The following is a 27,094-nucleotide window of genomic DNA, read 5'->3' as shown; positions in this document are numbered from 1 at the left end:
AGAAGACAAAAATTCTTAAAGACATACAAGATTTGTAAAATTCCGTCATTAAATTTAATGGATTTATATAGAATACTCAGCAGCTTAGAAAGTCATTTTTATCAAGGGCATATGTTAAAGATTTGCTTTATGGCCCAGTAAGTAGTTGAAGGACTGTTATCCTACAGATGCATTATCTGAACCCAATATTCTTAACTTAGAAATGAGAAAAAGATGATTATAAAATTTTCATGTATTTGGAATCTAGTAAACACTTATAGGTAACTCAGAGTTGAGAGAGGAAGTAACCATGGAAAGTAGGAAATTCTGAAATTGAACAATTAATAAAAGTATATCAGAACTTGTGTGATGCACATAAATCAGTATTTAGAAGAAGGTTTTATAAACTTAAATGCTTATATTCAAAAGAAGAAAGTGGGAAAGTTAATGAACAAAGCACCATCTCCAGGAGCTAAAAAAGATGGCATAAGAAATCAAAGAAAATGGAAGAATATAATAAAGATAAGATTATAAATTAATAAAATAGAAAAGAGACACACAGTAACAAAAAGCCAAAGGTTGTTTCTTGAAAAGGCTAATAAAATTGAGAAACCTCTGAGTAGATTAATAAAGAAAAAAGAAAAGGCACAGATAGCCACACTACAAGTAAAGAGGGGACGTCGGGTACTGCAGACAATAATAGGAGACTGTTATAAGAGGAAATTATGAAGAAATTCATAACAATAAACTTGAAAATGTAAATGAAATATACATTTTCTAATAAATATAATAGTTAAAATTTCTGGTAATAAATAGGATGAATAATCCTAAAACCATTAAAGAAATCAAATCTGTAGTTAAAAATCTTTTCAAAAAGAAAACCCCAGGCCCAGATGGCTTTTTACCAGTGAATTCTAATTCAAGGAACAAAAAATTCTAATGCTACACAAAATATTTCTGAACATGGGAAAAGAGGTGAAACACTCAGGTATATTTTATGAGGCTGGTATAACCTTGATATCAAAATCTAACAAACACAGCAGAAGAAAAGAAAATTTTAGGCTAAATCCTAAAATTTTGCATCAACGTAGATGCAAAAAATTTGAATCTAAATGTTAGCAAACAGATTCAGTGATACGTGTAAAAGAATACCATCATCAAGTGTTTGCTGGCAATCTGTGTGTCTTCTTTGGAGAAATGTCTGTTTAGGTCTTCTGCCCATTTTTGGATGGGGTTGTTTGTTTTTTTGATATTGAGCGGCATGAGCTGCTCGTATATTTTGGAGATTAATCCTTTGTCAGTTGCTTCATTTTGAAAGGATGATCAGCATCACTAATCGTTAGAGAAAAATGCAAATCAAAACCACAATGAGGCTGAGTAATATTCCATTGTATATATGTGCCACATCTTCTCTATCCATTCATCAGGGAGATCAGCTCGGTGCTTTGCGACCACCTAGAGGGGTGGGATAAGGAAGGTGAGAGGGAGACGCAAAGGAGAGGGGATATGGGGATATATGTATGCATATAGCCGATTCACTTTGTTATACAGCAGAAACTAACACAAAACTGTAAAGCAATTATACTCCAGTAAAGATGTCAAAAAAAAAACACCCCAAAACCACAAGGTATCACATCACACCTGTCAGAATGGCCATCATCAAAAAATCTACAAACAATAGATGCTGGAGAGGGTGTGGAGAAAAGGGAACCCTCTTGCCCTGTTGGTGGGAATGTAAATTGGTACAGCCGCTATGGAAAACAGTATGGAGGTTCCTTAAAAAACTAAAAATAGAACTACCATACAACCCAGCAATCCCACTACTGGGCATATATCCTGAGAAAACCATAATTCCAAAAGAGACATGTACCACAATGTTCATTGCAGCACTATTTACAATAGCCAGGACATGGAAGCAACCTAAGTGTCCATCGACGGATGAATGGATAAAGAAGATGTGGCACATGTATACAATGGAATATTACTCAGCCATAAAAAGAAATGAAATTGAGTTATTTGTAGTGAGGTGGATGGACCTAGAGTCTGTCATACAGAGTGAAGTAAGTCAGAAAGAGAAAAACAAATACTGTATGCTGACACATATAATGGGATCTTAAAAAAAAAAATGGTTGTGTTGAAACTAGGGACAGGACAGGAATAAAGACGCAGACGTAGAGAATGGACTTGAGGACGCGGGGAGGGGTAAGGGGAAGCTGGGACAAAGTGAAAGAGTGGGATGGACATATATACACTACCAAATGTAAAATAGACAGCTAGTGGGAAGCAGCTGCATAGCACAGGGAGATCAACTCAGTGCTTTGTGACTACCTAAAGGGGTGGGATAGGGAGGGTGGGAGGGAGACGCAAGAGTGAGGGGATATGGGGATATATGTATACATATAACTGATTCATTTTGTTATACAGCAGAAACTAACACGACATTGTAAAGCAATTATACTCCAATAAAGATGTTAAAAAAATAAAATAAAAATTATTTTTCACAGCAAAAAAAAAAAAAGAATACTATAATCAAGCTGTATTTATTCAGAGAATACAAGGTTGGTTTTAAATTGGAAAAGGTAGTAATGAATCCACCCCTCTAACAAATTAAAGAAGAAAAATCATATCATTCTTACAGATGTGGGAAAAGTCTTTGATAAGAGTCAACATCCTCTTATGACTTTCAAAAAAACTCCAAAACCCCGCAAAAACCTCTTAGTAATCTAGGTCTAGAAGAGTTTCTTTAACCTAATAAAAGGATATCTATTAAAAGTATACATACAGAAAACATTATTCTTTTTTTTAGGGTACTTTTTAAATTTTTTTTAACATCTTTATTGGAGTATAATTGCTATACAATGGTGTGTTAGTTTCTGTTTTATAACAAAGTGAATCAGCTATACACTGATTTAGTGTAGTGTATAACTACACTGTGTTAGTTTCTGTTTTATAACAAAGTGAATCAGCTATACACTGATGGGAATATACATATATTCCCATATCTCTTCCCTCTTGCGTCTCCCTGCCTCCCACCCTCCGATCCCACCCCTCTAGGTGGTCACAAAGCACCGAGCTGATCTCCCTGTGCTATGCAGCTGCTTCCCACTAGCTATGTATTTTACATTTGGTAGTGTATATATGTCCATGCCACTCTCTCACTTTGTCCCAGCTTACCCTTCTCCCTCCCGTGTACTCAAGTGTATTCTCTAGTAGGTCTGTATCTTTACTCCCATCTTGCCCCTAGGTTCTTCATGACCCTTTTTTTTTAATTCCATATATATGTGTTAGCATACAGTATTTGTTTTTCTCTTTCTGACTTAATTCACTCTGTATGACAGACTCTAGGTCTATCCACATCACTACAAATAACTCAATTTCGTTCCTTTTTATGGCTGAGTAATATTCCATTGTATATATGTGCCACATCTTTATCCATTCATCTGTTGATGGACACTTAGATTGCTTCCATGTCCTGGCTATTGTAAATAGAGCTGCAATGAACACTGTGGTACAGAAAACATTATTCTGAATGTTGAAATGTAAGCACTCTCTTTAAGATCAGGAATAAAACAAGGATGCTCATTGTCTCCACTTTTATTCAACATTGTATAATTGGTCCATGCCAGCACAGAAACTTAGATACAAGAGCAAATAAAATGCATAAGGCCTGGAAAGGAAGAAACAAAACTGTCATTATTTGCACATTATATCATCAATTACACTAAAAAATCCTAAAGAATCTTCAGGTTTATCAGAATTAGTAAGTGCTTAAGCAGTGTTGTTGGATACAAAATCAATACAGAAAATCCACAGCATTTTGGTACCACAACAAAAACCAGCTAGAAAATAAAATCATAAACATTACCATTTATAGAACTACGAAAAATATAAAGAATCTGTGGTAGGCAGAATAATGACATTCCAAGGATGTCCACGTCCTAATTCCCAGAACTTGTGAAAATGATGGGTTCGTGGCAAAGAGTAATTATGGGTACAGATAAAATTGAAGTTGCTAATCACCTGACTTTAAAATAGGGAGATTATCCTGGATTAGCCATGTGGGTCCAATATATTCACAAGGTTTCTTAAAAGGGAAAGAGAGAAACAAAAGAGAACCCGAGAGATGACAGCATGAGAAGACTCTAGCCCGATGTTGCTGGCTTTGAAGATGGAGGAAGGGGCCGTGAGTCAAGAGGTGCCTCAACCTCTAGGAGCTGGAAAGACAAGGAAACAGAGTCTCCCCCCAGAGCCTCCGCAAGAACAAAGCCCTGCCCACACCTTGACTTTTACTCAGCAAGACTCATTTTGCACTCTGACTTCAAGAACTGTAAGATAATCAGTTTGTGCTGTTTAAGCCACCAAGTTTGTAGTGACTTGTTACAGAAACAATAGGAAACAGGGGCTTCCCTGGTGGCACAGTGGTTAAGAATCCGCCTGCCAATGCAGGGGACATGGGTTCGAGCCCTGGCCGGGGAAGATGCCACATGCCACGGAGCAACTAAGTCTGTGAGCCACACCTGCTGAGCCTGTGCTCTAGAGCCCGTGAGCCACAACTACTGAGCCCGTGTGCCACAGCTGCTGAAGCCCGTGTGCCTAGAGCCTGTGCTCTGCAACAAGAGAAGCCACCGCAATGAGAAGCCCACGCGCTGCAACGAGGGGTAGTCCCTGCTCGCCGCAACTAGAGAAAAGCCCTTGTGCAGCAATGAAGACCCAATGCAGCCAAAAATGAATAAATAAAATTTTAAAAACAGGAAACAAACACAGAATCCAGGAATAAATCTTTAATGTGTAAGACCGTTATGGAGGAAATTGTAAAAATTTATTGGAAGACATTAAAGGAGATCTAAGTAAATGGTTGGAAGACTCTCTTTCATAAAGATGTAACTTCTCACTAAATTGATCTATAGGTTCAATGCAACACCAGTAAAAATCTTAATTTTTTTGTGGGGCGGTGAAGCTTGGCAAGGTGATTCTAAAATTCATATATAAATGCAAAGGCCCAATAATAGCCAACATACTCTTGAAGAATAAGCCAAAATGTATTATAAAGCTAAACAAGTACACACTGGAATAGAAAAATGGGTCAATGGAAAGCCCAGAAACAGACCTGTGCATATAGGGACATATGATGTATGAAATATTGCTGTCACATGCCAGTGGGAAGGGGATGGACTTTTCCTTAAATAGTGCTCAGAAAGTAAATGAGTAGCCATAGGGAAAGAGAGATACTGGGCCCTGCTACACACCATATGTAAAAATTATTCTAGGTTAAGACCTAAACGTGAAAGGCAAAGTATAAAATATTTAGAAGACATTAAAGATATCTTACGATCTTGGGGTAGGGATAGATATCCTAAATAAGACACAGAAAGCACAAGCCATAAAAATGATCAATTTCACTATATTAAAACTAAGAACTTCCATTCATCAAAAGGCCATAAAGAAAGTGGAGAGACAAGTCACAAACTGGGAGAAATATGAAGAGGGTCTTACACCGTAATGAGATTCTTCACCCTGGAAATGGCCTCGCCTGACTGCAAACGAGGCATGTCTCTTTTAGGGAGGAGGGAAGAATGAGCACCAGAAGTTTCTACCACACCTAGTGAGGTTGAACTGGTCCTACCCGAAGACCCAACGATTCTACTGTCATGTACATAACGTGATGAATGTACAGTAGCTTGTGTAACATGAGCTGTGTGCCAGAATGTTTACAGCAGAATTGTTCATAGCAGGGAAAAAAAGGACATAAGTTCACATTCCATAGTAAGAATGGAATGTACAGATCGTTTCAGCATATTCATATAGCAGAATAGTATACAATGATGAATATGCAACAATGTGGACCCACTTCCAAAACATAACGTTGATGGAAGAAAGGCAACAGAAAAGCACATGCAATATGATTCTAATTACTTGAAGTCCAAAAAGCAAATCAGTGTATTTGTTAAGGATACATACCAAGTTGTTACAAAAAAAAAAAAAAAAAAAAGACAATACAGACAAACAAGTGAGTAACTGACACAAAATTTAGCATAGATTCCCTCTGGATTCCCTCAGAACTCTCATGGGACCTGAGAGGGGAAACGGGGCTCTGGGAATCAGGTAATGTCCCATTTATTCACCTGGGCAGTGAAAACTTAGTTCTATGCCTCTGTCCAAAAATTGAGATGTTCAGTTCAGGCCCAGGTGATGAGAATTGTCAAAGACATGGCTTTCGGTAAAAAAAGAAAAAAAAAAAGAAAAAGCTCCTTTGGCACAGATTCAGCAAACCAATAAAGAAATTCTTTCCTTCCACCTTTACTTTGCCATTTCAAACCTGCTGATTAATCACAGTGTGTTCCTGGCAGCCGCCCAGACCAGCTCCTCTGAAAATAGGTGAAGTGGGAGCCCTCGGACAAGAGCACCTTCAGCACCATGGACAGCAACCCACGGCTGGCCCTTCTGAGACCAGCTATGTAGGGATTCAGAATGTTGCAGAAGGGCAGAGGCCTTCAAAGTCATGGCCCAGGAGGCAGAGGATGAAACAGAACCCAGGTCTCCTGATACCTAATCTAGTCTTCATTCCATTGCTCCTGGCTTTGGCTAAATGGACTGAAACTCCTCCCTGAACCAAGAAGTTGCCAGGGGCCTTCCACATGTGGCTTTCACACATGCCATTGAAGCCTTGGGCTTCGCAGTCAGTCTCAGCAGGGTTGAGATCTGACTCTGCCTGCATCATCTGAGTGCCCTCGGAAGTCTCTTCACCTCTCCAAGCCTCAGTGTCAGTCATATCAACTCCCCACAGAGTTGCTGCGAGAATTCAGTAATATTAGATCTTGTGCTCTGGTGTGCATTTAAAACCTAGAAAATTCCCTCTCCCTCAGTGGATTTCATATAGAAAAAAAAAATTGGTTCTTTGGAACATTTCAAAGATGCTGAAACAACTAGAGGCTGTTCTGGAAATAAACCCCACAAAATTTCCGTATAAAATCTTGGCATTGCTAACAGATATTAAGGCTCCCTTAGATGTCGATGTCTTAGCTTTGTCCAGTCTGGTTCATTAGAGGCCCCTGATCGTTGCCTAATATGTCCTTACTTTTTGTCATGCCAAGAGATGCTCAGAGAAGAGGGGTGAAAATATGCCTACAAAATGTCTCTAAGGCTAAGGGTCCTCAACCACACACTGCTTTCCCACATTGAACCTGAAGGGTAATATATTGTTCTCTTGATTAGTCGCTAGATTCTATTTACTAGTATTTTATTTAGAAATTTTCACCTATACGTGTGCCATCAGTCTATAGTTCCCCTTATTTTGTATTAAAGATATTCTAGATGCATAGAATGAATAAGGGCATTTCTCTCCTATCCTTTTCTATGGCCTCAAATAGTTTAAACTGTATTAAAATGATTCATTCTTTAGAAATTAGATAAAACTCAGCTGTGAGCCTGTCTGATTCTGCTGTCTTTTCACTGATAGATCTCCAGTCACCTTCTAATCTCTTCTATGGTAATTGGTCTATTAAAATTTTCCATTTTTTCTTGGACTGATTTTGGTAATTTACTAGGAAATCATCCATTTCCCTGAGGTTTTCAATTTGTTATCACAGAGTTGCGTGTAATATTCTCTCATAATTAGTTTTATCTCTCCTGTATCTGTAGTTATGTTGGTATGTCTGCCTTCTTACTGCTAATCTTGTCTAATTTTACTGTCTCTCTTCATTCTCCATAATTGGACTCACGAGGGTTTTTTCTATTTTATTAGCCATTTCAAAGGATAAGCTTTTGCATTTACATATTCTTCCCACTGTTTAAATGTTTTTTTCTATTTCATCAGTTTCAGTTCTTTATGAATTCCCCTTTTGTTGTTTCTTTTCCTAATGGCTTGAGACAAGTACTAAAAATGATGTTATGTTTAGCCTTTGCCCCTTCGAATGAAGGCATTTAGGCGGCGTGTTTCTAAGCTGTTATCTTTACTGCATATGTTTTGACACGAAGCTTTTTCTTTGTTTTCCAGATGATATATAACTTCTTCTTTGATTTTTCTTTGATCCGAAAGTTATGCATGAATGTTTTAAATTTGCAAGTAAAGTGTTTGGCTCCCATTTTATTATTAATTACTACGTGTGTTGAATATGGCTGGAGCATGAGGCCTGTGAAAACTTCATTCTTGGGTTCTTGAATTTGGTAATGTTTTATTGTCAGCCTATTATATACTGATTTTCCTCGGTGACATTTGGGCACATGAAAAGGGATTCACTATTTTTAAAAAAAAAAAAAATATATATATATATATATATAAAACTATATTATATATATGTTCACAGTTATTGGTTGCATTATTCAGTTCTGGTGTTATTACTTTGTTGTTTTTGAATTTCAGATATACATAGAAGCAGACAGATAACGTATGCTATACATCCATCATCAAGATTCAGTAGCTGTGTACATTTTGCTATGTTTGTTTTTTACTGAGGTATTTAGAATTAAATTATAGGCTTCATGGCATTTCACCCCTAGATACTTCAGTTTATCTCTTTACTAAGGAAGGATGCTTCCCTACTTAACCATGATATCATTACTGCACCTGAGAAAATAACAGTGAGGTTCTATAATCTTCTAAAACTCCATCCATATTCAAATTTCCCGAATTGTCCCTAAGACAGCTTTTAAAAATCTGATTTGCTCAAACTAGGATCCAATCAATGGCCATGCAATGAATTTGATTGCCTCTTAACTTCTAACAGTTTCTTAATTTCTAATACTCTTGTCCATTTCTTACGGAGATCGTGCAATGGTCTCTCACTATAATTATACTTTTATCCAGTTCTCTTTCCTTTCCTAATAGGTTTTGCTTACATATTTAACTCTTTTTTTCTTTTTAAATACAGGCTTATGACTGTATAGCACTTCATTGTATAACATTCTAATTTATCACATATAAATATTTTAAACCTTTTTGAGATTACTATCTACCCGTCCTACTTTATTTTCATTTGCTTTATCCTTGTAGCTATTTTCCCAGCAACTTATTTTATTTTATTATTATTTGTAATGTCTTTTTTTGAACATCTTTACTGGAGTATAATTGCTTTACAATGTTGTGTTGGACTTCCAGCCTCCAGAACTGTGAGAAACAAATGTGAGTTGTGTAAGCCCCCCAGACTGTGGTATTTTGTTATGATCGCCCAAGCAGACAGACCCTAAGACCCCTTCCATTGCACTGATAGCCATTCTCTCTTCCCTGTTTCCCAGATCTCTCTACTTTGAAAATAAGATACCACCTATTCCACACAATAAGATATTCTATTTTTCCCCTGATTATTCCTCCCCAGTCCAATAAGATGACACTTCTAGACATCTTTTATTTTCTTCCTTTCCCCTCCCTCTCCAAGATGAGATCCTTGCAAAGTTTATAATTGTCCTTCCTGGCCATAACTTGTAGCTATTGCTGAGCTATGACTTTTATAAATAGACTATCATTACAATTTTTCCTTTCAGTACGGACCTTCAATTTTAGGAACCCTTACTTAGCACTTAGATGATACAGTCTGGGACAGGTCTATCCTTATTCATTTTTATTCAGTTTACCACATAGCAAGTTCCACTGCTCACCATTACATCTTTCCCTTTTCATCATTCTTCATTTCATTGGCTCTGTTCTGTCTTCTTTATTTTCAGGTTTGGGTCTTCTCTTGAGTCTTTTCTTCAAATGAAGGATGCAGGGGATAGAAGAGAATTTGGGAAGTGTACTCTCAGAATCTTCCTTTTGCCTTGACGGGTGAGTGGGAACTTGCCTAGGGACAGGATTCTTGGGTGAAGGTCTTTGCCAGGTATGAGGGTGGACAGAAGACCCCAGGCTTGGCCATGTGGCCTGCTTTGGCCAACACAGTGCATCCAGAAGTGATGGAGGATGTTTCTGGGCAGAAGCTTTTGGGACCACGGTGAAATCTGTCAGGTTCCATCTCCCTGTCTGGGATGGTGGAAGCCTAGGGAAAGGGAGCATCTGTCAGCCTAGGTCTCAGGGGGCCAGTGAACAGAGCTACTATCAACTCAACATGGGCAGGAAATAAGCCTTTGTAATTTGAGCCACTGAGTTTTTTATTTAAACAATGTTCTAGTTCTGCTATGTCTCAGTCAGCGCAGGCTGCTGTGACAAAATGCTGCAGACAGTGCTGGGGGTGGGGGGTGACCAACAACAGACATTTATTTCTCATGGTTCTGGAGGCTGGAGTGTCCAAGACTGGGCGCTGGCAGATCCGGCACCTGGCAAGAGCCCTCTTCCTGGTTTGCAGATGCCCTTTCTCACTGTGTCCTCACGTGGCCGAGAGATAGTGAGAGAGAGAGGGCTCTGATCTCTTCCTCTTACTATAAGAACACTAATCCCATTACGGGGCCACACTCTCATGACCTCATCTAAACGTGATCACCCCCCGAAGGCCCCACCACCGAATGCCATCACACTGAGGGTTTCAACATATGAACGTGGGGGACACAGACATTCAGTCCATGACATGCTGTATAATCTATCCCATCCTGACTGATTCAGAAACCGATAGGATGCGGGGTGCTCTCACTCTCCAGGTACAACTCTCCCCGTCGTGTCTGGCTCTGGGCCCCCCTAGATGCCATGATTTTTCTTTGTCAGCTCTTTGGAGGCTCAGATCTGATAGCTGAGTGCCCCTGTGTTGATCTGGGTCCTCCAAGAAGCAGATGTTGAGATGCAACTAAACACACAAGAAATTTACTAGGGAGGACACTTAAGAGAGGAAACGGGGAGGGAGCTGGGAGAGCCATCACACCGTGATCTGACCCAAGTGAAAGAGGGAGGGAAGGAAGGATGGTAGGGTGGAAACCAAATACTCAGTTAAATTTAGCTGCCAAAAGGCTACTGCTCAGAAAAGGCAAATAGACAGGAGGTGAAGTGAGGCCTGGCCCCAGAGTCTGGCCTGACACTTCCTTTCCATGGTAGCTGAGGTGCAGGCCAGAACACAGGTCAGTATGGCCAAGTACGGGCTGCACAGGAGAGAAAGGGGTGTGGGGTGCATTGGGGACTGAATTGTGGACAGTACTGCTGATGAAGGATCGTGGGAGCCAACGTGTACACAGTACATCGGTCTGTGGTGTGTAAGCCTCCTGACCTCACCTTTGCAGCCTCCAGGGCCTGGACCAGGAACTGGCCGAGTACATGCTTAACAGACATTCAAGAAAGAATGAAGACCTGTATCTCTACTCTGGTCTCAGGTTCTAAGACATAGTCTGGGAGAGAGAGACTTTGGGTGGGAGCACCAAGGAGGTGTGCACCAGCACCAGAGTCAGGGAAACTTACCCTGATCGTCTCATCCCCACCCGTCATCGCTGCCCCCTTCTACCTTGTCTGCACCCCACATTCTCCCTCCTCTTTGGTTCCTGCATCTCTCCTTCTTCTCTCTGATCCCCCAGTCTCTCCATCCTTCTCTCTGGTCCTCCACTTTCCCTTCCTCTTTCCGATGTTCCAACTCTCCCGCTCCTGCCCCTGCTCTGCTGGGTTCAAAATCTCAGGACTGTTGTGCAGGAGTCTCTGGTGCCCCTGCATTTGGAGAAGCAACAGGAGCTCATGAGAGAGTGAGGTTCAAAGCTAGGGACAGAGACAAACACAACCAGCTCACCTTCCTTCAGTGCTTACCTGTGCCAGGCGCTCTGCTAAGTACAAAACACACCGCGTCCCCATTTCACAGATGAGGAAATTGAGACTTGGGTGAAGTGACAGGCCCAAGGTCAATCAGCCAGTATATGGTGGAGCCAGGATTCAAACTCAGGACCATCTGATTCCAAAGCCCACCTGTTTGCACTACCTCCACCCCAAGCTCGGAGACGGTGCCAGTGTGGTACCTGGCTTTTCACCCTCACCACCATCCAATCAGCCAGGAGCCCTCATTCCACCCATTCTGCAAGGGACGGGCCTGAGGCTTGAAGTCCAGGGGTTCACCCAGGAAGTCGGTGCCCAGATCTGAGCCAGGTCGGCCCTAGTGCACACGCAGACTGAGTCCTTGACCATTATGGGCCACCTCCTCACACGAGGTGTCCCCTCCAGCCCTCCTCCACCCCCAGCATCGTGGTCCTGATGCACCCATGCTCCAGCCGGCCTTGGTCCGGGGCTGTTCACTTGCGCTGTGTTAGGACTGCACGGTTGTCACATACTCAAGGGATGGAATCTCTGCCTGGCTCCATCCAAGCTGCACAGCGGCAATGGAGTGTGAGAAAAACAGGAGTGCAACCTGTGATGTGGTCCTTCTCAGCTCAGCCTTCTCCTGGGCATCCTCCTCTCTAACCGTATCCTCGAACCTTCTTGAACATCCATCCCCTTTGCGTTCTCACCTGCTCCCTTGCACTTGACCCTTAAGGAAGGTCTTACATCAGCATCCGTGGACTTTAGGGTGTAAAAGTCAGTGTTGCCCAGGGCCGGCCCCATTGCTGAAATGGTGCTAACTTCCCTGGGGAAAATCCTTAGGATTTTGTTTCTTTATATTTCTCTCTACTTTTTATATTTTACGCAAAAAGTATTGTTTGTGATCAAGAATAAATAAATTAAAAGGGTACAATGATTATAAAGAGTCAGTAATTCAACCTGCCGCCATTAAAGAGATTTTAGGCATCTGAGTGGAGGTGTGGGAGGGATTTGAGGAACTGGGGACTCTTCCTGTTGCTGCGGAAATCGCACCTTATCCACCAGGCCTGTCCTAGGTCCTTGGAGACCAGACAGCATCGGAAGCTGCAGTGATTTCACCCAACTCACCCCCGGGGTGCCTGGTCCCCTGTGAGTGGACCCCGGCCCCGACAAGAGACGCTCAGCAGTGGCCTCTGGGAGGCTGGGGCCATGGGCTGTGTGCACTGCAGGCCCAGCCCCTTCACAGTCATCAGAGTTGGAGTCGTCATTGTTTTAATTGACCACCCATTTCTTGGGGACCCTTCTTCTTCCAGGTTGGAGAGCTCCCCAGGTGCCCTGTGGTGCTGATTCTACAGGATGTGGGTGCCCCACACTGTCCCATGAAGCGGATGTGCCTTCTCTCCCTCCCCACACTATGCACGCGTGGACTTCCATGAATGCGCAAGTGAAATCCATCTTCCATCCGTGGGCTGCGAGAACCTCCGTGATCTGGCCCTGCCTCCCGTCCTCCTGGGGGGGCTCGGAGCCCTGACCTCTGACCTCATCTTGTGCCAACTTCCTCTGGGCCAGCATCCCAGCCACATTTGCCTTCTGGCTCTTCCCTGAATAGGCCAGCGCCCCTCCCCTGACCCCAGGGCCCTTGCACAGGCTGTTCCTCTGCTTAGACACCCTTTCCTGGGCCCAAACGTGTCATTCAAGTCTCAGCTCCAGTGTCATCTCCACGGGCTGGCCATCCCTGACCACTGCACCTCAGATCTCTCTCTGCCCAGTACACTTTTCACCGTCCTGTGTTTCTCATCTTCCTGCAATCACCTGTCTCTGGCTTTTCCCTGATGGTTAACCGGTTTACTGTTCACTTTCCCAGCAGGACGATTGCTCCGTGACAGCAGAGACAGCTGGCCCCCCAATACTCCTCGAGGCAAGGGCTGGATTTCCAAGCTATGTGGACTCCCTGGAGACCCTCTGGGGGGCCCTGGACCTGGGCTCGGGGGCCTGGGAGGTGGATGGTGTCCCAGCTCTGCAGACGATGATGACTCTGTGACCTCCCATAAGTCCCTGGACTTCTCCGGGCTGCCGTCTCCTTATTCATCGAACGAGGAAGGAGACCTAACTGCCAGTGTACCTTCCGGCCCTGTGGGAAGAGACTTAAACCCCGGATGGGGCCCTACAATGCGTGCATCCTCAGAGTGTGGCTGTGCCTTCTCCACGCCCATAGCAACCAGAGAGCTGGGATCAGCCCATCCCACGGCCTGGGGACTGGCCAGGAAGCCCTTTGGGGTCCCACCGTCTACACTGGTCTGGGCTCCCGCAGCCCCTGTGACCCACGGGTCTCCAGCTCCAGACCTGCCATGGCCATCTCCCATCTATCTTGTGTCACAAACTCCCAGCCCCTGCCTGGCACGGCGGCCCCGAGCCTGGCAGGTGATGTTTCAGGGGCAGAGAAAGCCCCTCTGAAGCCCCAGACCCTTGCAGAGCTCCCATCAGCTCAGTGGATGTTTCCTGATCCCTACTCTGTGTTGGGGACACAGACAGGTCGGACAGGCCCTGTCCTAGGAATCTCGAGGCCTGGACCGGAACAGGGGCTGTTCGCACCGGGGCACGTGGGCCAGGCCCAGACCCCACCTGGGCCAGAAGGGTTTCCAGGGGAAGGCTCCCATGGAACAGGAGCCTCTGGAAGCACCCCACCCTCTCTTCCCTCCGCCGGGAGGTGACAGGCCCGTGATTATACAAACGATACACCTGCGAGTCCCAGAATAGCAGCAGTGTGTACAGGGATGCCTGTCTCGCTGCCACCGCGGCTGCATTTGCAGAAATACCTTCTGCCGCACAAAGGTGAACATGGCAGAGGCGAGAACCAGGCTTCTGAAAAGGGAAAATATTTAAACACCTTCCGCGGGGATCTGTAAACTCTCGGCACGGGGACAACGATGGCGCCATGTGACTGGACTAAAGTTAGCTCCCACCGGAGGAAGCTGACTCCCCGGCCAGGGAGGTGGAGGGAGGAGGGCAGCGTGTCCTCCGCGGGGCGGGCGGGATGAGCTCCCGCACCGCGTGGCCCCGCCTGCGGGCCAGGCCTCCGCCGGCGAGCCGCACACGCCTCCCCGCGCTTCATCCAGATGGATGGAGAGCCCTCTTCTGCCCTTGCCAACCAACCGGTGGGGTGGGCACGGAGCGGGTCGCCCGGAGCGGGTCGCCCACTCGCCCACGGTCACGCCGGGTGGAAACGACAAGCTTGGGATTTGGATCCCGGCCGCCTGACTCAGAAGCCGGTACTTATCCCACAGCCCGAGTGCCAGTCGGGGTCCGTCTGGGAGAACTGATCTGATGGTGATGGAGAGCCTGTGCACACCCCGTGTGCGCTTTGGGGACACGCTGCTTCGGACGGGGGGGTGGGGTCCGCAGAGCAGCCTCCACGCCCCGGCTCTGCCCCGTGCCCGTGCTGGACAACTTCCAGGTGTTCCTGTCCACAGCCACATCAACAACCGCGGGGCATCCCGTCTCACACCCGAGCGCAAGCTTCCCCACGTCCCACATTTAGAGCGTTCTCCGTAAGCTATTGTTTGTTTTTAAGAGCGGAAGATTTTTTATTTTTAATTATTCTTATTTACGTCAGCATTAGTATTACGAAGGAGAAGAGCTGGGTTCAACAAATGTCCCCTCTCTATGGGTGTCTAATTATTTTACGCACTGGGTGGTGAGGAGGTGACTGAGAGAAAGGTCACCAGTGCCATTTCCTGGCCACCGGTACGTCGTTCTTGAATCCATTTCATTAATCTAGTCAGCAAACGCCCAGGAGCCTCTGCTCTGCCAAGCCCCACGTACCCAGAAGCGGAGGCTGAGGGCAGGATGCCCTCCCCACTGCCCAGGAGTCCCGCTGTGGGCGTGGACATGCTGCCCTCCCATCTCCTGGGCCTGGTTTTCGAACAGCCTCCCTCAGGGGTTGGCCCTGGCGCTCCGGCCTCGGTTAATGAGACCCTCCTGCTGGGCACAGAGTTCGTGCCCCTCCAGCAACCCCCCTCAGGAGCTGTCAGCTGGTGAAGCCTCTGCCGATGGCCTGATTGATCCTGGCAGCACTGGGGCTCCGTGGGGAACACGATGGAGCTATTTATGGAGCAGGTGTGGAGCTGGGCAGTGGTTCAGGCTGCGCGTTAAGAAGCCTGAAATCCACTGATCATATTTCCTGCAGTAAAGCAAGGGCTTGTGTGTGTGTTGGGGGGGTGGGGTTGGGGGCCGCCCTTGGCTCGAAGGAGGGGCCCCTGGCCTTGCCTCTGCCCTCATTCGCATGTCACCCTGAGTCCCAGAGAGGGCTGGCTGGCTCCTCACCTGCTAGATGAACTTCCTACTCTTAAGAGTCCTCTAACTCCGGGGGCAGATCAGATCCTCCCTGAGCCTCGAACCTGCACACCGATCGTTCCTGCAACAGTTTAGAGTGTGAATCTCCCAGGCGTCTTTGCCCACGTGGTCACAATTGGAGACATCACCGCACAAGGAGAACTCTGGGGCTCAGAAATTCCAAGTAAGACCCCCCTTGGGCTTCACATCTCAGGGAGGAGCCCACCCATCTGGGGCTCTGTGTCCTCACATCACCTGTTGATGGACTTTTGGGGCAGGTGCAGGTCCAGCAGCCCCAGGTCACAGGCTCTGACTGTCCACCCTATGAACTACTTCCCCTGCCCCAGACATGACATTCTGGAATCCTCTGGGCAGACTGAGCCTGGCCAGCCTCAGTTTCCCTTTTCTGGTGTTGGCTCTGCCTCTCGTGTCTTGGGAGCCCTGGGCCATTTTCCTGCTCCCCTCCCCCGACTCTCACCACATCAGCCCTGGGACCAGCCTTAGCATATTTGGGATTTAATCATGGAGCCAATGAAACAACTTTTAGCACCTCCCGTGTACCAGGACTGGGCTGACTCTCCCTCTTCCTTCACAGCCTTTTCGCCATCACACTGGTCCAGCCTGGTAGCCTGTGCCTGGAGAGAAGGATGCAGCCCCCCAGCTCCCACCCCACCCCACAAAGGATCTGCAGTCATGGTCACTGTCCTAAGCTTAGAGCCTTGGCTTCATCACCGGCCAAGGGGATGATGATGGCCTCACAGAGTCATCATGAATGCTCTATTCCCAGCTCAGGCTGAACACCCAGCAGGTGCTCAAGAAAGGCTCACTCAGGACCAGCCCACCAGGGCGCCATACACCACCATCACGGTGCCACTTGCTCGCGGCTCCCTACGTCCTCTCACAATGCCATCTCAGCTGGGTCCAGGTTGGTGATGGCCTTGAAAGGAAACAGGTGAGCACTGAGCCCAGGACGAGCCCTGTGTGGACCCCTGTGTTCAAGATTCTCAGGCTGTAACAGATCTCGACCAAAGACAGGGCTGGGATTGATTAGCAATGTCTGCTGTGGGCCCAGGCCAAGGGAAGGCAGCCTGTGTGCCAATATTGGTGAGCTCACCCTTGGACCCACTCCCCTCTCCAGGCTCACTCCTCACTCCTTCCACTGTCTGAGCTCTTGTTGCTTTCTGCCCTCTCTTCCACCTCTGCATTTCGTGTTCTTTCTCCTCCTTCTTCATTGCATTCGACCCCCAGGGACATCAGAGTCAAGGCCTAAACCTCAGAGACTCTCCGGGTCCTGGCAGGCAACCACCTTTGCCATCTGCACAGCTATTTTTTTTTTCTTTCACTCTTCTACATCTACCTCTTCCTGCCTTCCTTTGAGAGATCTCACTTGGGGTGATGACTTCAGACGCACTGGCACGTGAACTCAACTCTGCTCTTTAGTTTTTAACAAACATTTATTGTGCACCTACTGTGTGGAAGGTCCTGCATGACCAAGTTGAGGCCGGCATGGCCCCTGCCCTCAAGGAGCTCACAGTCTGGCAGGGGAGGTGTGACTGGCACCAAAGGGGTCACAGGATAGAAGTATGTGCAGAGACACAGGCGCCTCATCCAGGCTGGGCACAGGGGAAGCTTCTGGAGGAGATGCTGCCAGAGGTGAACCTTGAAAGATGAGGAGACGGGAGCCTGAAGAGGACAGGGAAAGGTATACAGGCAGAGGGAACGGCGTGAGCAAAGGCACGGAGGTGTGACGTGCTGCACTGGGTGGCTGGCCTAGAGCACGGTACCTCCCCGCTTCCCGCCCGCAGCTGAGTCTTTCACAGACGCATAGCGCTGATGTAGAAGCAGCACTAGACTGGGAGTGAGATCCACTGACTCACTGAGGGGCCCGCATAAGCTGGTCGGCCTCTCTGGGTAGTGATTCTTAGCCCCAGGGGCTACGGACACGCCCACTGTGTGTAAAGAACCTGCAGTCTCAGTACCTGCCTCCCTCCCACTCCTCAAAGAAATTCTTTCCCAGGGTTCTCATTGGTTGAGAGGTGAGCCACGCCCAGCCAATCACCGTGGCTGGGGGAAACCTGGCTCTCATTGGCCACACCTGAGCTCTGAATCCACCTCTAGGCTGAGCTGGAGTTGGTGCTCCCAGACCACAGGGGCAGAGAGGGAAGGTGGTCTCCCCAGACGCACTGCCACCAGCCTAACCGCTTCCTGGACTGTCATGCGGCAGCAACCCGCAGTGCTAGCTGAGCACCTGCCTTGGGGATGAGTGCTGGGGACACAGGGAAGATGTCAAGACCCAGGCTCTGCTTCAACGAGTTCACTTCCACCTGCAGGTCAAGACCATGGAAGGAGAGTGTAGGGTGAGGAGAGGAGTGTGGGTGCTGGATGGACAGACCAGGAAACCCTCCTTTTACCCCCCTCCCCGACCAAGAGCCCCCCAGAGGCCCGGCTCCCAGGCTTGTTTCTCTTGAGTCCAAAGGCCATATGTGGGGGGGGGGGGCGGGGGGGAAGTAAAGGAAGAAACGGCGTTTGGGAGTGGTCTGTGGCTATTCGTGGCACTGTGAACTTGGGGTCAGAAGGCAGCTGGGTCCTTGAAGGAACGCAGGACAGAAGCCAGGAGGAGGTTCAGTGCTGGTTCTGGATCCGAATTGCCTGTGTCCCTGGGCACGTGATCCTCTCCCGTTGGAAGTGTTCCCATCTGTAAAACAAGCGGTTTGGACTAGTTTATCTCTGAGGTCCCTTCCAATCCGCAAAGCTGCTCCGCTTTCCTGAAAGGTTGTATGTAAGCTGAATAAAAGTGGCTCCCTACAAAGCTTGGAATCTGTGGGTGGAGAGCACCCCATGCCCGCTCCCGCACCTGCCGGCGGGGACAGCCTGGACCTTCCTACGAGGCGTTGACTCAAAGCGGGGCGACCTGTGGGTCGGAGTCCAGTGCCCCCTGGTGGCGTCCAGGCGGGCAGGCTGCTTCCGGACGGCGTAGGCCCGACGGCTGTGACTCAGGGGTGGCGCCGCTGCAGGGCGGCGGGAGGCCCGACTGGGGTTCCGTCGTGGGCCGAGCCACGGCGCAATTAATTACCAGCTGCTGGGAATCCTTGTCGCCCGCTCGCGGTGACTCACCGGGCGGCCAGGCTCATTCGCCGAGCGCGGGGGCCTCGGTTTCCAAAACGAATTCTGGGGAGAGCGGCTGCTAGGGGTGGGGCTCCCCGCCCCCGCGGGCGAGCTCAGACCCCGTGGAGACCGGGCGGCCCAGACGTCGCCCACAGCGGGGGCCCCCTTCCCTGGTGCGCCCGGGGCGCAAGCACCCGCGAGTCCCCAAAATGTGATGGAAAGCATCCCCGCCGGGGAGCCTCCGTGGGTCCCTAGACTCGATCGACCCAGACAGAATCCTGTGGGCGGGGAGCCCAAGCACGGCCCGAGGGGGCGACCCAGAGGGATCAGGGCTCCCGGAGCGAGCTGCGCGAGGGTTGAGTATAATTCCCTGGCCTACCCGCCTCATAGTCCATGGCTAGCCTCTGCCCCGTTTTACAGCCCGCCGCCAGCGGGGGAGGGCGCCCCTTTCCCCAAGTCTCCCATCTCTTTCTTGGCTGGGGTCCAAGGGAGATCGCCTGACCCAGGGAAGTGGAGCCCGGGGGTCTCCGCCACTTGCGCTTGCCCCTTTTGTGCTCCATTGCTCAAGAGGCAATTAAAGGGGCCGATGGTTGAGGGAAACCCCCTCGACGACCTGAAGGGAGATGGGGGGAAGAGGGCAAAGGAGGCTGAAATAGAAAGGGGGTATAGCCGAGCGAGGACCCCTGTCTGGACTCAGGGAATAGCTACGGCCAGGCCGAGCCTCGGGTTTCCTCCCCAGGCTGGTCCCGAGAGGCGCCGTCGCGCGGTGCGGGGAGCAGGGGGGAGGGTCAGGGTTGAGTTCTGGGTGCACCCCGCGCCCAACCTCGGGGAACCAAGGAGTGTTTCTCGGAAAAGCGACAGGAAGCAGACAGGGAAAGGGGAATGCGGCGCCCTCCCCAGCGGCCCCGATCCCAAGAGTGGCGGTTCCTGCCATCGTCAGCGCCCTTCCAGGTCGGCCGGTGCTGGGCCAACCGGCCGGCGATGCTCTCCGGGTCTGACGCGGCCCTTGGGACCCCAGCACGCGACGAGGAGACGCCCCAGGCCAGTGACATGCACCCGCGCCCGGGCCAGGTGGCTGACCCTGGGGGAGCCGCGTGCGCCGCCGCGCTCCCGGGAGCCCACCGACCCTCCCCTCGTGCTCCCACCCTCCGCCGGATTTCCCCTCTCCCTTAAGCTGCCTGTCTGCCTTCTCCGGCTGGGCTGCATCCCGTTTCTTCTCCTAACCCCGGGTCCCTCAAACTCTCCGCCTCTCGTGGTTGCATGTGCTCTCGGGGAGCTGGCCTAGAACGGCCCAAGCAGCCTCATTTATCCTCCCATCCCCCGCCAAAACCTGCTGGTGGCTCCGCCCCCCACCCCCTCTCGGGCGACACCCAGTCCTCGGCCCGCCTCCGCCCCCTCCCCGGCTGCACCGGCCGCCCCTCCCGAGCTCCCTTCGCGTGCGCCCTGCGCCGCGCTCGGTCTGCAGCGGGAGCCGCCGCGGCAGCCTCGCCAGCTGGCTGGTGACCAGGCGGGAGGTGGCGCGCCCGGGAGGCTGCGGGAGGGAGGGAAGAAGGGAGGGAAGAAGGGAGGGAGGGAGGGAGGCCGGGCCTCGGCTTAGCCCGGCCCCCGCCACCCGTGGCCCACCCGCTGGAGCGGGGCTGCCGCGCGCGCGCGCACACACACACACACACACACACACACACACACACACACACACGCCCGCCCGCGCGCACACACCCGCGCGCTCCCGCGCGCGCATACACACACACACGCACACATACACACAGGCACACATACGCACAGACACACGCACACACACTCGGGCTCCCTCCGGCGCGCACGCACGCAGCGCTCCAGGCAGAGCGGCGCTGCGGCCGCCTCCCCGGACGCCCGGACGCCGGAGGGCCCCGACCCCCGCGCGGCTCATGCGCCCGCGCCCACCCCGCATCTCCGCGAGGCCCGCGGGACCCCTCCCGCCGCCGCCTCCGCCGCGCCCGCCGCCCCCGGAGGAGCGGGCTGGGCGACCGCCGCCGCGCCGTTTCCCGGCCGCCCCCGAGGCCGCTCCGCCGCGGGCCCTGCCACCCGGGGGCCGCGCCCCGCTCCCGCGCCTCGGGGGCTGAGCCGAGCAAACTTCGTGGACCGGCCGACGCCTGGCTGGGACCCCGCCGCGTCCCGGCTCGCCCGGGTGGACGCAGCGCGCTCGGACCTTCGGGCACCCGGCCGCCCCAACCGCTGCACCTGCTCGGCCCCCTCCCCGCTCGCTGGGGACTCCGGAGACGCCGCCACTTCGCAAACTTTTTCACCCCCCTCAAAGGGGAACGCGGAGGGGTAAAAGGGGCAGGAGGTCCCGCGGGACGCGTGCGGACCTGTGGTCTCCTAGCTGGGTGCCGCCTCCCCGGAGCCGACCCGGAGGGGCGCGGGCCCCGGCGGCCGCGCTCCGGCTCCCGCTCCCGCCCCTGCTTTTCCGGCGGGAGCTGGGGGCGGGGTGCGGAGGGCAGCGAGGCCCGCGCGGTGCCCGGCGGGGCCGCCGTGCATGGCCCTGCGCAGTGGGGCGGGCTGTTTCGGCCGGGTCTGGCGCAGGGTGTCGGGGCTCCCGGACGCCTGGCCCCGGCGCTCGAGCAGCCTTCTGTGCCTGTCCGCCTTCTCGCCCGAGCCCGGGCCCGCGCCGCCCCTGCCCCGCCAGCCGCCTCGCGGTGGCGGCGGCTGTGGCGGCCCCGGCGGAGGGGGGCCCCCCCAGCCTCCCCGCCCCCCGCCTCCCCGCTGCTGCTGCTGCTGCTGCTGCTGCTGCTGCCGCCGCCGCTTACAACTTGGAGGCGGCGGCGGCGGCGGCGGAGGAGGCGGCGGCGGCCGCCGGGCGCTGCAGTGGGACGCGCGCGGCTGCGAGCCTGCGGGACATGCCCCCCGCGCCGGCTCCTTGCTGGCGGCCATGAAGAGGCAGAACGTGCGGACTCTGTCCCTCATCGTCTGCACCTTCACCTACCTGCTGGTGGGCGCCGCCGTCTTCGACGCCCTCGAGTCGGACCACGAGATGCGCGAGGAGGAAAAACTCAAAGCGGAGGAGGTCCGGATCAAGGGCAAGTACAACATAAGCAGCGAGGACTACCGGCAGCTGGAGCTGGTGATCCTGCAGTCGGAGCCGCACCGCGCTGGCGTCCAGTGGAAATTCGCCGGCTCCTTCTACTTTGCCATCACGGTCATCACCACCATAGGTAAGGTCTGGGCGCGCCGCCGCCCGGCTCCCCGCGTCCCGGGAGGAGTCCGGGGAGGCGGCTGAGCGCGCGGCGCAGGGCTGGGTGCGGGGCGCCGAGGGTTAAACGCAGCCTGTCGCCGGGGCCCCTCCCGCAGCGCCCCCTCCTCTCCGGGAGCCCCCGCCTCCCCTGCGCCTCCGCGCCGTCTCACCCCTCGCGGACCCCACCCGGTGCCCTCCTCCGCGCCGGTGTCTGGGCCGGGCGTGCGAGCCCGGAGCGAGCGTGCCGGAGCCTGGAGGGCGGAGGCGCCACTTTTGCAAAGAGAGTGGAGCGCTAAGAATAATCCCACAGCAGACACCCACCCACCCACCGCCCCGGCGCGGGCTGGGCTGCGCGGGCCTCCAAGCCTTACACTTACTACCTCTCCGGGAGTTGGAGAGGGCTGGCCTGGCACCTGCGGCGCGGAGACCGACTCAGGTGGCCGCGGACGGCTCTCGGAGCGAGGCAGGCGCTGACCCTCGCCAGCCTCCAGCCTCCTCCGAGCCCAGGTTTCAGTTCTCCTGACTCCTGGCTCCTCTTCTTCCATGCTGGAACCTGGTCGTGCCAGGCCCCTGGGAGGAGAGGGTTTGCTCTTTGGTGATGGGGGCGGGGGCGGGGCGGTGGCGGCCTGGTGAGAGGCTCTAGGAGCGCGGTGGAGAGCCCGTGGGGGGGCAGGACCAGCCCACCCCCAGGCTGTGCCGGTGGGTAAGGCACGTGTGCGTATTGCCCAGAAGCCGTGGAAGTTCAGCTCCGGTCCAGGGAGAGAGTCTAGTTGGTACACCCTGGGGATTCCTGTGGGTCTGAGCCCGAAGGTGCTGCCCGTGAAGCAGCCTCTGGTGGGCACCTAGGGCAGGACCCCCACTGAGGCCAAGGGGTTCAGGCAACTTGCGTCCATCACCCTTGGAGACCTGTGGGAAATAGAGCAGGTCACTTCATCCCAGTGGATTTGGGGCTGCCCTCCCCACGCCGCAGGAGGCAGGGTGGTGTCTCTGTGGTGTGCACCTTGTCCCAGCGCGGCACCCGGCCTCTCATGGCTACCTCCGTGGACCTGTCAGGGCCACTGTATTGGCTCGGGGCCACCTCTAGTTTGCTCCCCTCCAGTTCTCTGTGCCCCTGTGCCCTGAGAAGAGGCCTCGTCTTCCCCATCCTTCTCTCCGTCCCTCCTGCCTGACTTCTCTGGACCTCCTTCTCTGATTTTCCCCTTGATATTTTTCTCTCTCTGGAAAGCTCTGCGTGCCGAAAAAACAGGATTTCTCAGTGCCATATGCAACAGGAAGCACCAGCACAGGACGGCTTGTCTTTCCTTCTTGGTTGAAAAGAGTTTTTAAGAGAGTCATCTTGTTTGAAATGTTTAATTCATTGGTGTAGGTTTTTATGTTTTCAGGAGAAAATTGTCCTTCTGTTGTCTGTGGAACCAGCTTTGCTCCTCTTGCCACACGTCCTTGGCCCAGGGGCCAAAACACAGTAGAGTCCTTCCTTGCCTACCCTGTGCTTCCAGCTCCTGAAAGGGCCAGCCAGTCATAACCATCGTTCCTGTTCTTCACACTTCCAGTGTGAGCTGTGGCCGTGACACACATGCACAGGGCGTCCATCCTGCGGGGCAGGGGCCTGCTTGCGGGAGAGCCAGAGAGCCGGGGATATGCCTCCAAAACTGATCACCCCTGGGGAGGGGAAGCACTCATCGTTCCCTAAAGTGCCTTGAGTGACGTAGACCCAAGTCAGATGAAAGCTGCAAGCGTGCTGGCCGCCAGTAGTGAAGTGAGCACAGGAAGCCTTTGGCCGGTCCCAAGAGTTGAACTGCAACGTTGAAGAGACGGTTGGAGTTAAAATCAAACCTAGAGATGTTCCACTTACCTGATAAGGTTCTTATCGATTGCGTTTATTGATTCTGATTGGCAGTTCTGGGCATATGCCTCTAATGGTTAGGGCTCCAAAGAGGGAGGGGCAAAGCAGGGTGGCCAGGTGGAGCGTGTGGAGGGGCAGCCGATGACCGTGCTGGCTTATTCCTCACTTCTTTTGTTGAGTTTTCAACAGATTTTCCGGAAAGAGAGGGTGGAATATATGTGTAAGGCTAGGAAAAAAAGAGTGTCCTAACTCAGCCGCCCTGTGGTGGAAAGATGCTGAGCCTGGAGCCCGCTGACCGGGCTTGGAACGTGAGTTCCATGAAGGGCAGGGTGGTGTGCTGACTCCCAGCCTGGTTCCCCACCTGTAGAAGGGGCGTGACGCTGTAACCTCCCGCCAGGGTGACTCTGAAGGGCCAGTGGGATCCCTCGTGCCTGCAGCCGCCTGGTACAGCGCTGTGTGCACTTCGTAGGTGAGAATCCATGAATTTTGACATCAGCTAAGCCTGACTCTGCCCTAGGAAGCTGTTTAGCTCTGAAGAGCTCGAATTTACGGGAAACCAAGCACCTATCTAGTTAATTCTGTTTGTTTTCTTCTATTTTAATATAAATGCAAATTAAGGTGCTCCTAGGCCTAGACCAAAACCCAGCCCCAAGCCAGGCCCTCCAAGGAAGCGCCTCCTATCGGACAGTGATATTAATGAGTCGGGTGCCTCTTCAGGGGCGCTCTTCTTTTTAATCTAACCTTGAGCGGTTTCCTGAGTGTGCATGCTTCAACTCTGAGCTCGGGTCTCCAAGGTGGGGCAGGAACCACCCTCACTCCCTCTGCTAATGTACGCCGCTTCCCGGATGCAGTTAGTAGCGCACTCGGCGAACGGGATTTTAAGAACATATGTAATTACCACTCTGCCTTGGACCTGTGGCCGCCGTTGTCGTCAGAGCCTTTGTCGGGCTCTCACACTGACCGCCGGCCAGCTCTCCCGGGAGCCCGGGCACAGGCACCTTTGTCCTAAGGAGGGACGAGCACAGGTCCCACAGGCTCCAAGAAGGCAGATTCACTCCCATCGCTGCTCCAGTTCTGGGTGCCATCCGTCCCTGCTCTCTGCTTCTGATGTCTGTGCCACTTGTAGCTGCTGCCCAGGAGATGGTATTGTTGCGTTCTAAATTTGGCGAGCCCGAGGCCTTCGGAACTCTCCATCGTGTTCAAGATGAAAACTCCTTCTGCATCCCCTGCCGTGCCCATCTGATTAGCAGGCGGGTTGGAAACCCTCCCACCTGCCTTCCTGAGCTGTTGGTAGGAGTGGTGGCAGTCAGGAGTCCCCGCGGCCAGGGGCTGTAGAGCGCCTGCTCCGAATTGCTCTGCTCAGGGCTAAGGCCTGGGTGGGAAGGAACCCCCAGCACACGGGGGCTCTTCCTACAGGAGGCGCTTGAGGCCAAAATTGTGTCCCGCCATCAGTGACTACTTCTGACAACAGCGGGAATCTCCAGACACTTCTCTTTCGACTCTAACATCTGTGTTCTAAGTAGTTACCACCTTCGGGATCATTAAAGAGGAAACTGCTTAGAATTCAGATCTCATTTGGAGGATCTAAGAGGCCGATTTAAAACCTGGGCCTCACAGGGGAAGGAGGGAAGGAAGGGCCCTGCGTTTTGTTTTTGCTGCTGTTTGGAGGAGGAACAGACTGACGTCAGGGCCCGGCTGAAGGCGGGGTGGCTGCTCCAGGGCACCGGCTCGGGGTGGGGCACAGTCCCAGAAGGTTCTGCGCTCCTGCGGGCTCCCTGCTCAAGGTCCCCCGCCCCAGAATGCAGTGGGGCACCCCCTTTTCTCGCTCATCCGCAGGACCTTGAACAGACTTCTCACCAAGTGGAAAGCGTCTCCCATGTCCTCTTCTCGCGCTCTGGGGTGCAGGTTTCGATCCACGGTTTACACTCTCGCTGCGTGCCAGACCCTCCCTGGCCTGTGCTGCCTCTGGGGCTCTGGGGACCGTCTAGATGACAAGATAAGGCCTGGCCTTGAGGCAGGAGGGGAGCTGGAAACCCAAACAGTTGGGTGCAGTCCAGCGTGAAGCGTGGGGACAGCTAAGCTCAGTTAACCCTTCCTGAGCCACCGGCAGACAGCCCAGGGGCTGGGCGCGGCTTACCCTCTGCCCCTCACTGCCCCCGAGCTGTGCCCCCTGCCCTCTGCACCTCCCCCAGCTCCAGCATTGTTTCTGCCATTTATTCTGCCCCTGGAGGAACCATGTCTCCTCCCGGCACCGGCGGGACCCGCACAGAGCCCCGCACAGAGTGGTCACCTCCAGAAGGACCGAGGATGGAAGCACCACTTCTACGCACACGCACTCACGTCACCCCCAAGGCGGGAGGAGGTGTTGCCCCAATTTACAGATGGGGAAACTGAGGCCCAGAGGAGGCAGTGCCCACTGAGGCCGAGGGCCTGGAACTCTGCAGTCGGGATCTCCTTACCGCAGGCTCCAAAGATGGATTCCACCCAGGAGCCAGGGATGGGCCTGTGGAATGTTCCATCTGTGTCTTTCTGCTTCTCCCTTTACCTTCACGCTTCAGGGAAGCTGCTCAGCCAGGCCCAGGTGAAGGACCCGGCCGCCCAGCACACCGTGGGCTGGACGGGAGGGCTGGGGTCTCCTTGTGACTTTCAGTATGGCAGCTGGTCGGGTGCAGGAGCACAAGGTGCCGTGTTCAGCTCCTCCCAGGCCTGCCCGGACCTGGCCTTGCTCGACGTGGCCCTGGCCCTCCAGCAAGCACGGCCTATTTATAGATGTCCCGGGGGAGGCAAAGGGGTGGGTTACTTGACTGGGGGTGACCTGAGAGAGACGGCTCTCCCGAGGCGTATGAGACACCCCGCTGAGGGCTCTGAGACGGCGGGGATCACAGGAGACCCCGTGTGCAGACATCTGTTGCCTTCACCTGCTCTCTCCGGATGGCCTGGACTTTCATCTGCTGAGTCCGGGGAGGTCAGAGCGGGAGGTGAGCCAGGCTTCCGTGTACATGTC

General features: G+C 52.3%; 1 protein-coding gene and 2 long non-coding RNA genes across 7 annotated transcripts in view; 2 read left to right on the top strand and 1 right to left on the bottom strand.

Annotated features, from left to right (window-relative positions):
- The first annotated feature begins 2,356 nt into the window (after window positions 1-2,356).
- Window positions 2,357-17,270, top strand: LOC117199636 (uncharacterized). Of its 2 annotated transcripts, none has more exons than XR_007472959.1 (2): window positions 2,357-15,150; window positions 16,530-17,270. It is a non-coding gene; the product is annotated as an uncharacterized LOC117199636 (long non-coding RNA). The 2 variants fall into 2 exon arrangements; XR_004480902.2 differs by having other exon boundaries at window positions 2,357-16,118.
- Window positions 17,271-17,369: 99 nt separating this feature from the next.
- Window positions 17,370-22,138, bottom strand: LOC125961870 (uncharacterized). Of its 2 annotated transcripts, none has more exons than XR_007472960.1 (2): window positions 21,999-22,138; window positions 17,370-18,629 (listed from the first exon to the last, which is right to left on the bottom strand). It is a non-coding gene; the product is annotated as an uncharacterized LOC125961870 (long non-coding RNA). The 2 variants fall into 2 exon arrangements; XR_007472961.1 differs by lacking the exon at window positions 21,999-22,138 and adding an exon at window positions 18,789-20,947.
- Window positions 21,419-27,094, top strand: part of KCNK9 (potassium two pore domain channel subfamily K member 9) — a 101,776-nt gene continuing 96,100 nt past the window's right edge. For all 3 annotated transcript variants that reach the window (XR_007472958.1, XR_004480901.2, XM_004265299.4), the window contains exon 1: window positions 21,419-22,227. Coding sequence is in view for 1 of the 3 variants with exons in the window: in XM_004265299.4 (XP_004265347.2) it covers window positions 21,552-22,227 (676 nt within the window). In the remaining 2 variants the exon portion in view is untranslated. The remainder of the gene's footprint in view (window positions 22,228-27,094) is intronic.

This window comes from Orcinus orca, chromosome 17, assembly GCF_937001465.1.
Source record: "Orcinus orca chromosome 17, mOrcOrc1.1, whole genome shotgun sequence".
Taxonomy (NCBI): Eukaryota; Metazoa; Chordata; class Mammalia; order Artiodactyla; family Delphinidae; genus Orcinus; species Orcinus orca.
The sequence above is the reverse complement of the archived record's forward strand: the minus strand, read 5'-3'. Positions and strand labels throughout refer to the sequence as shown.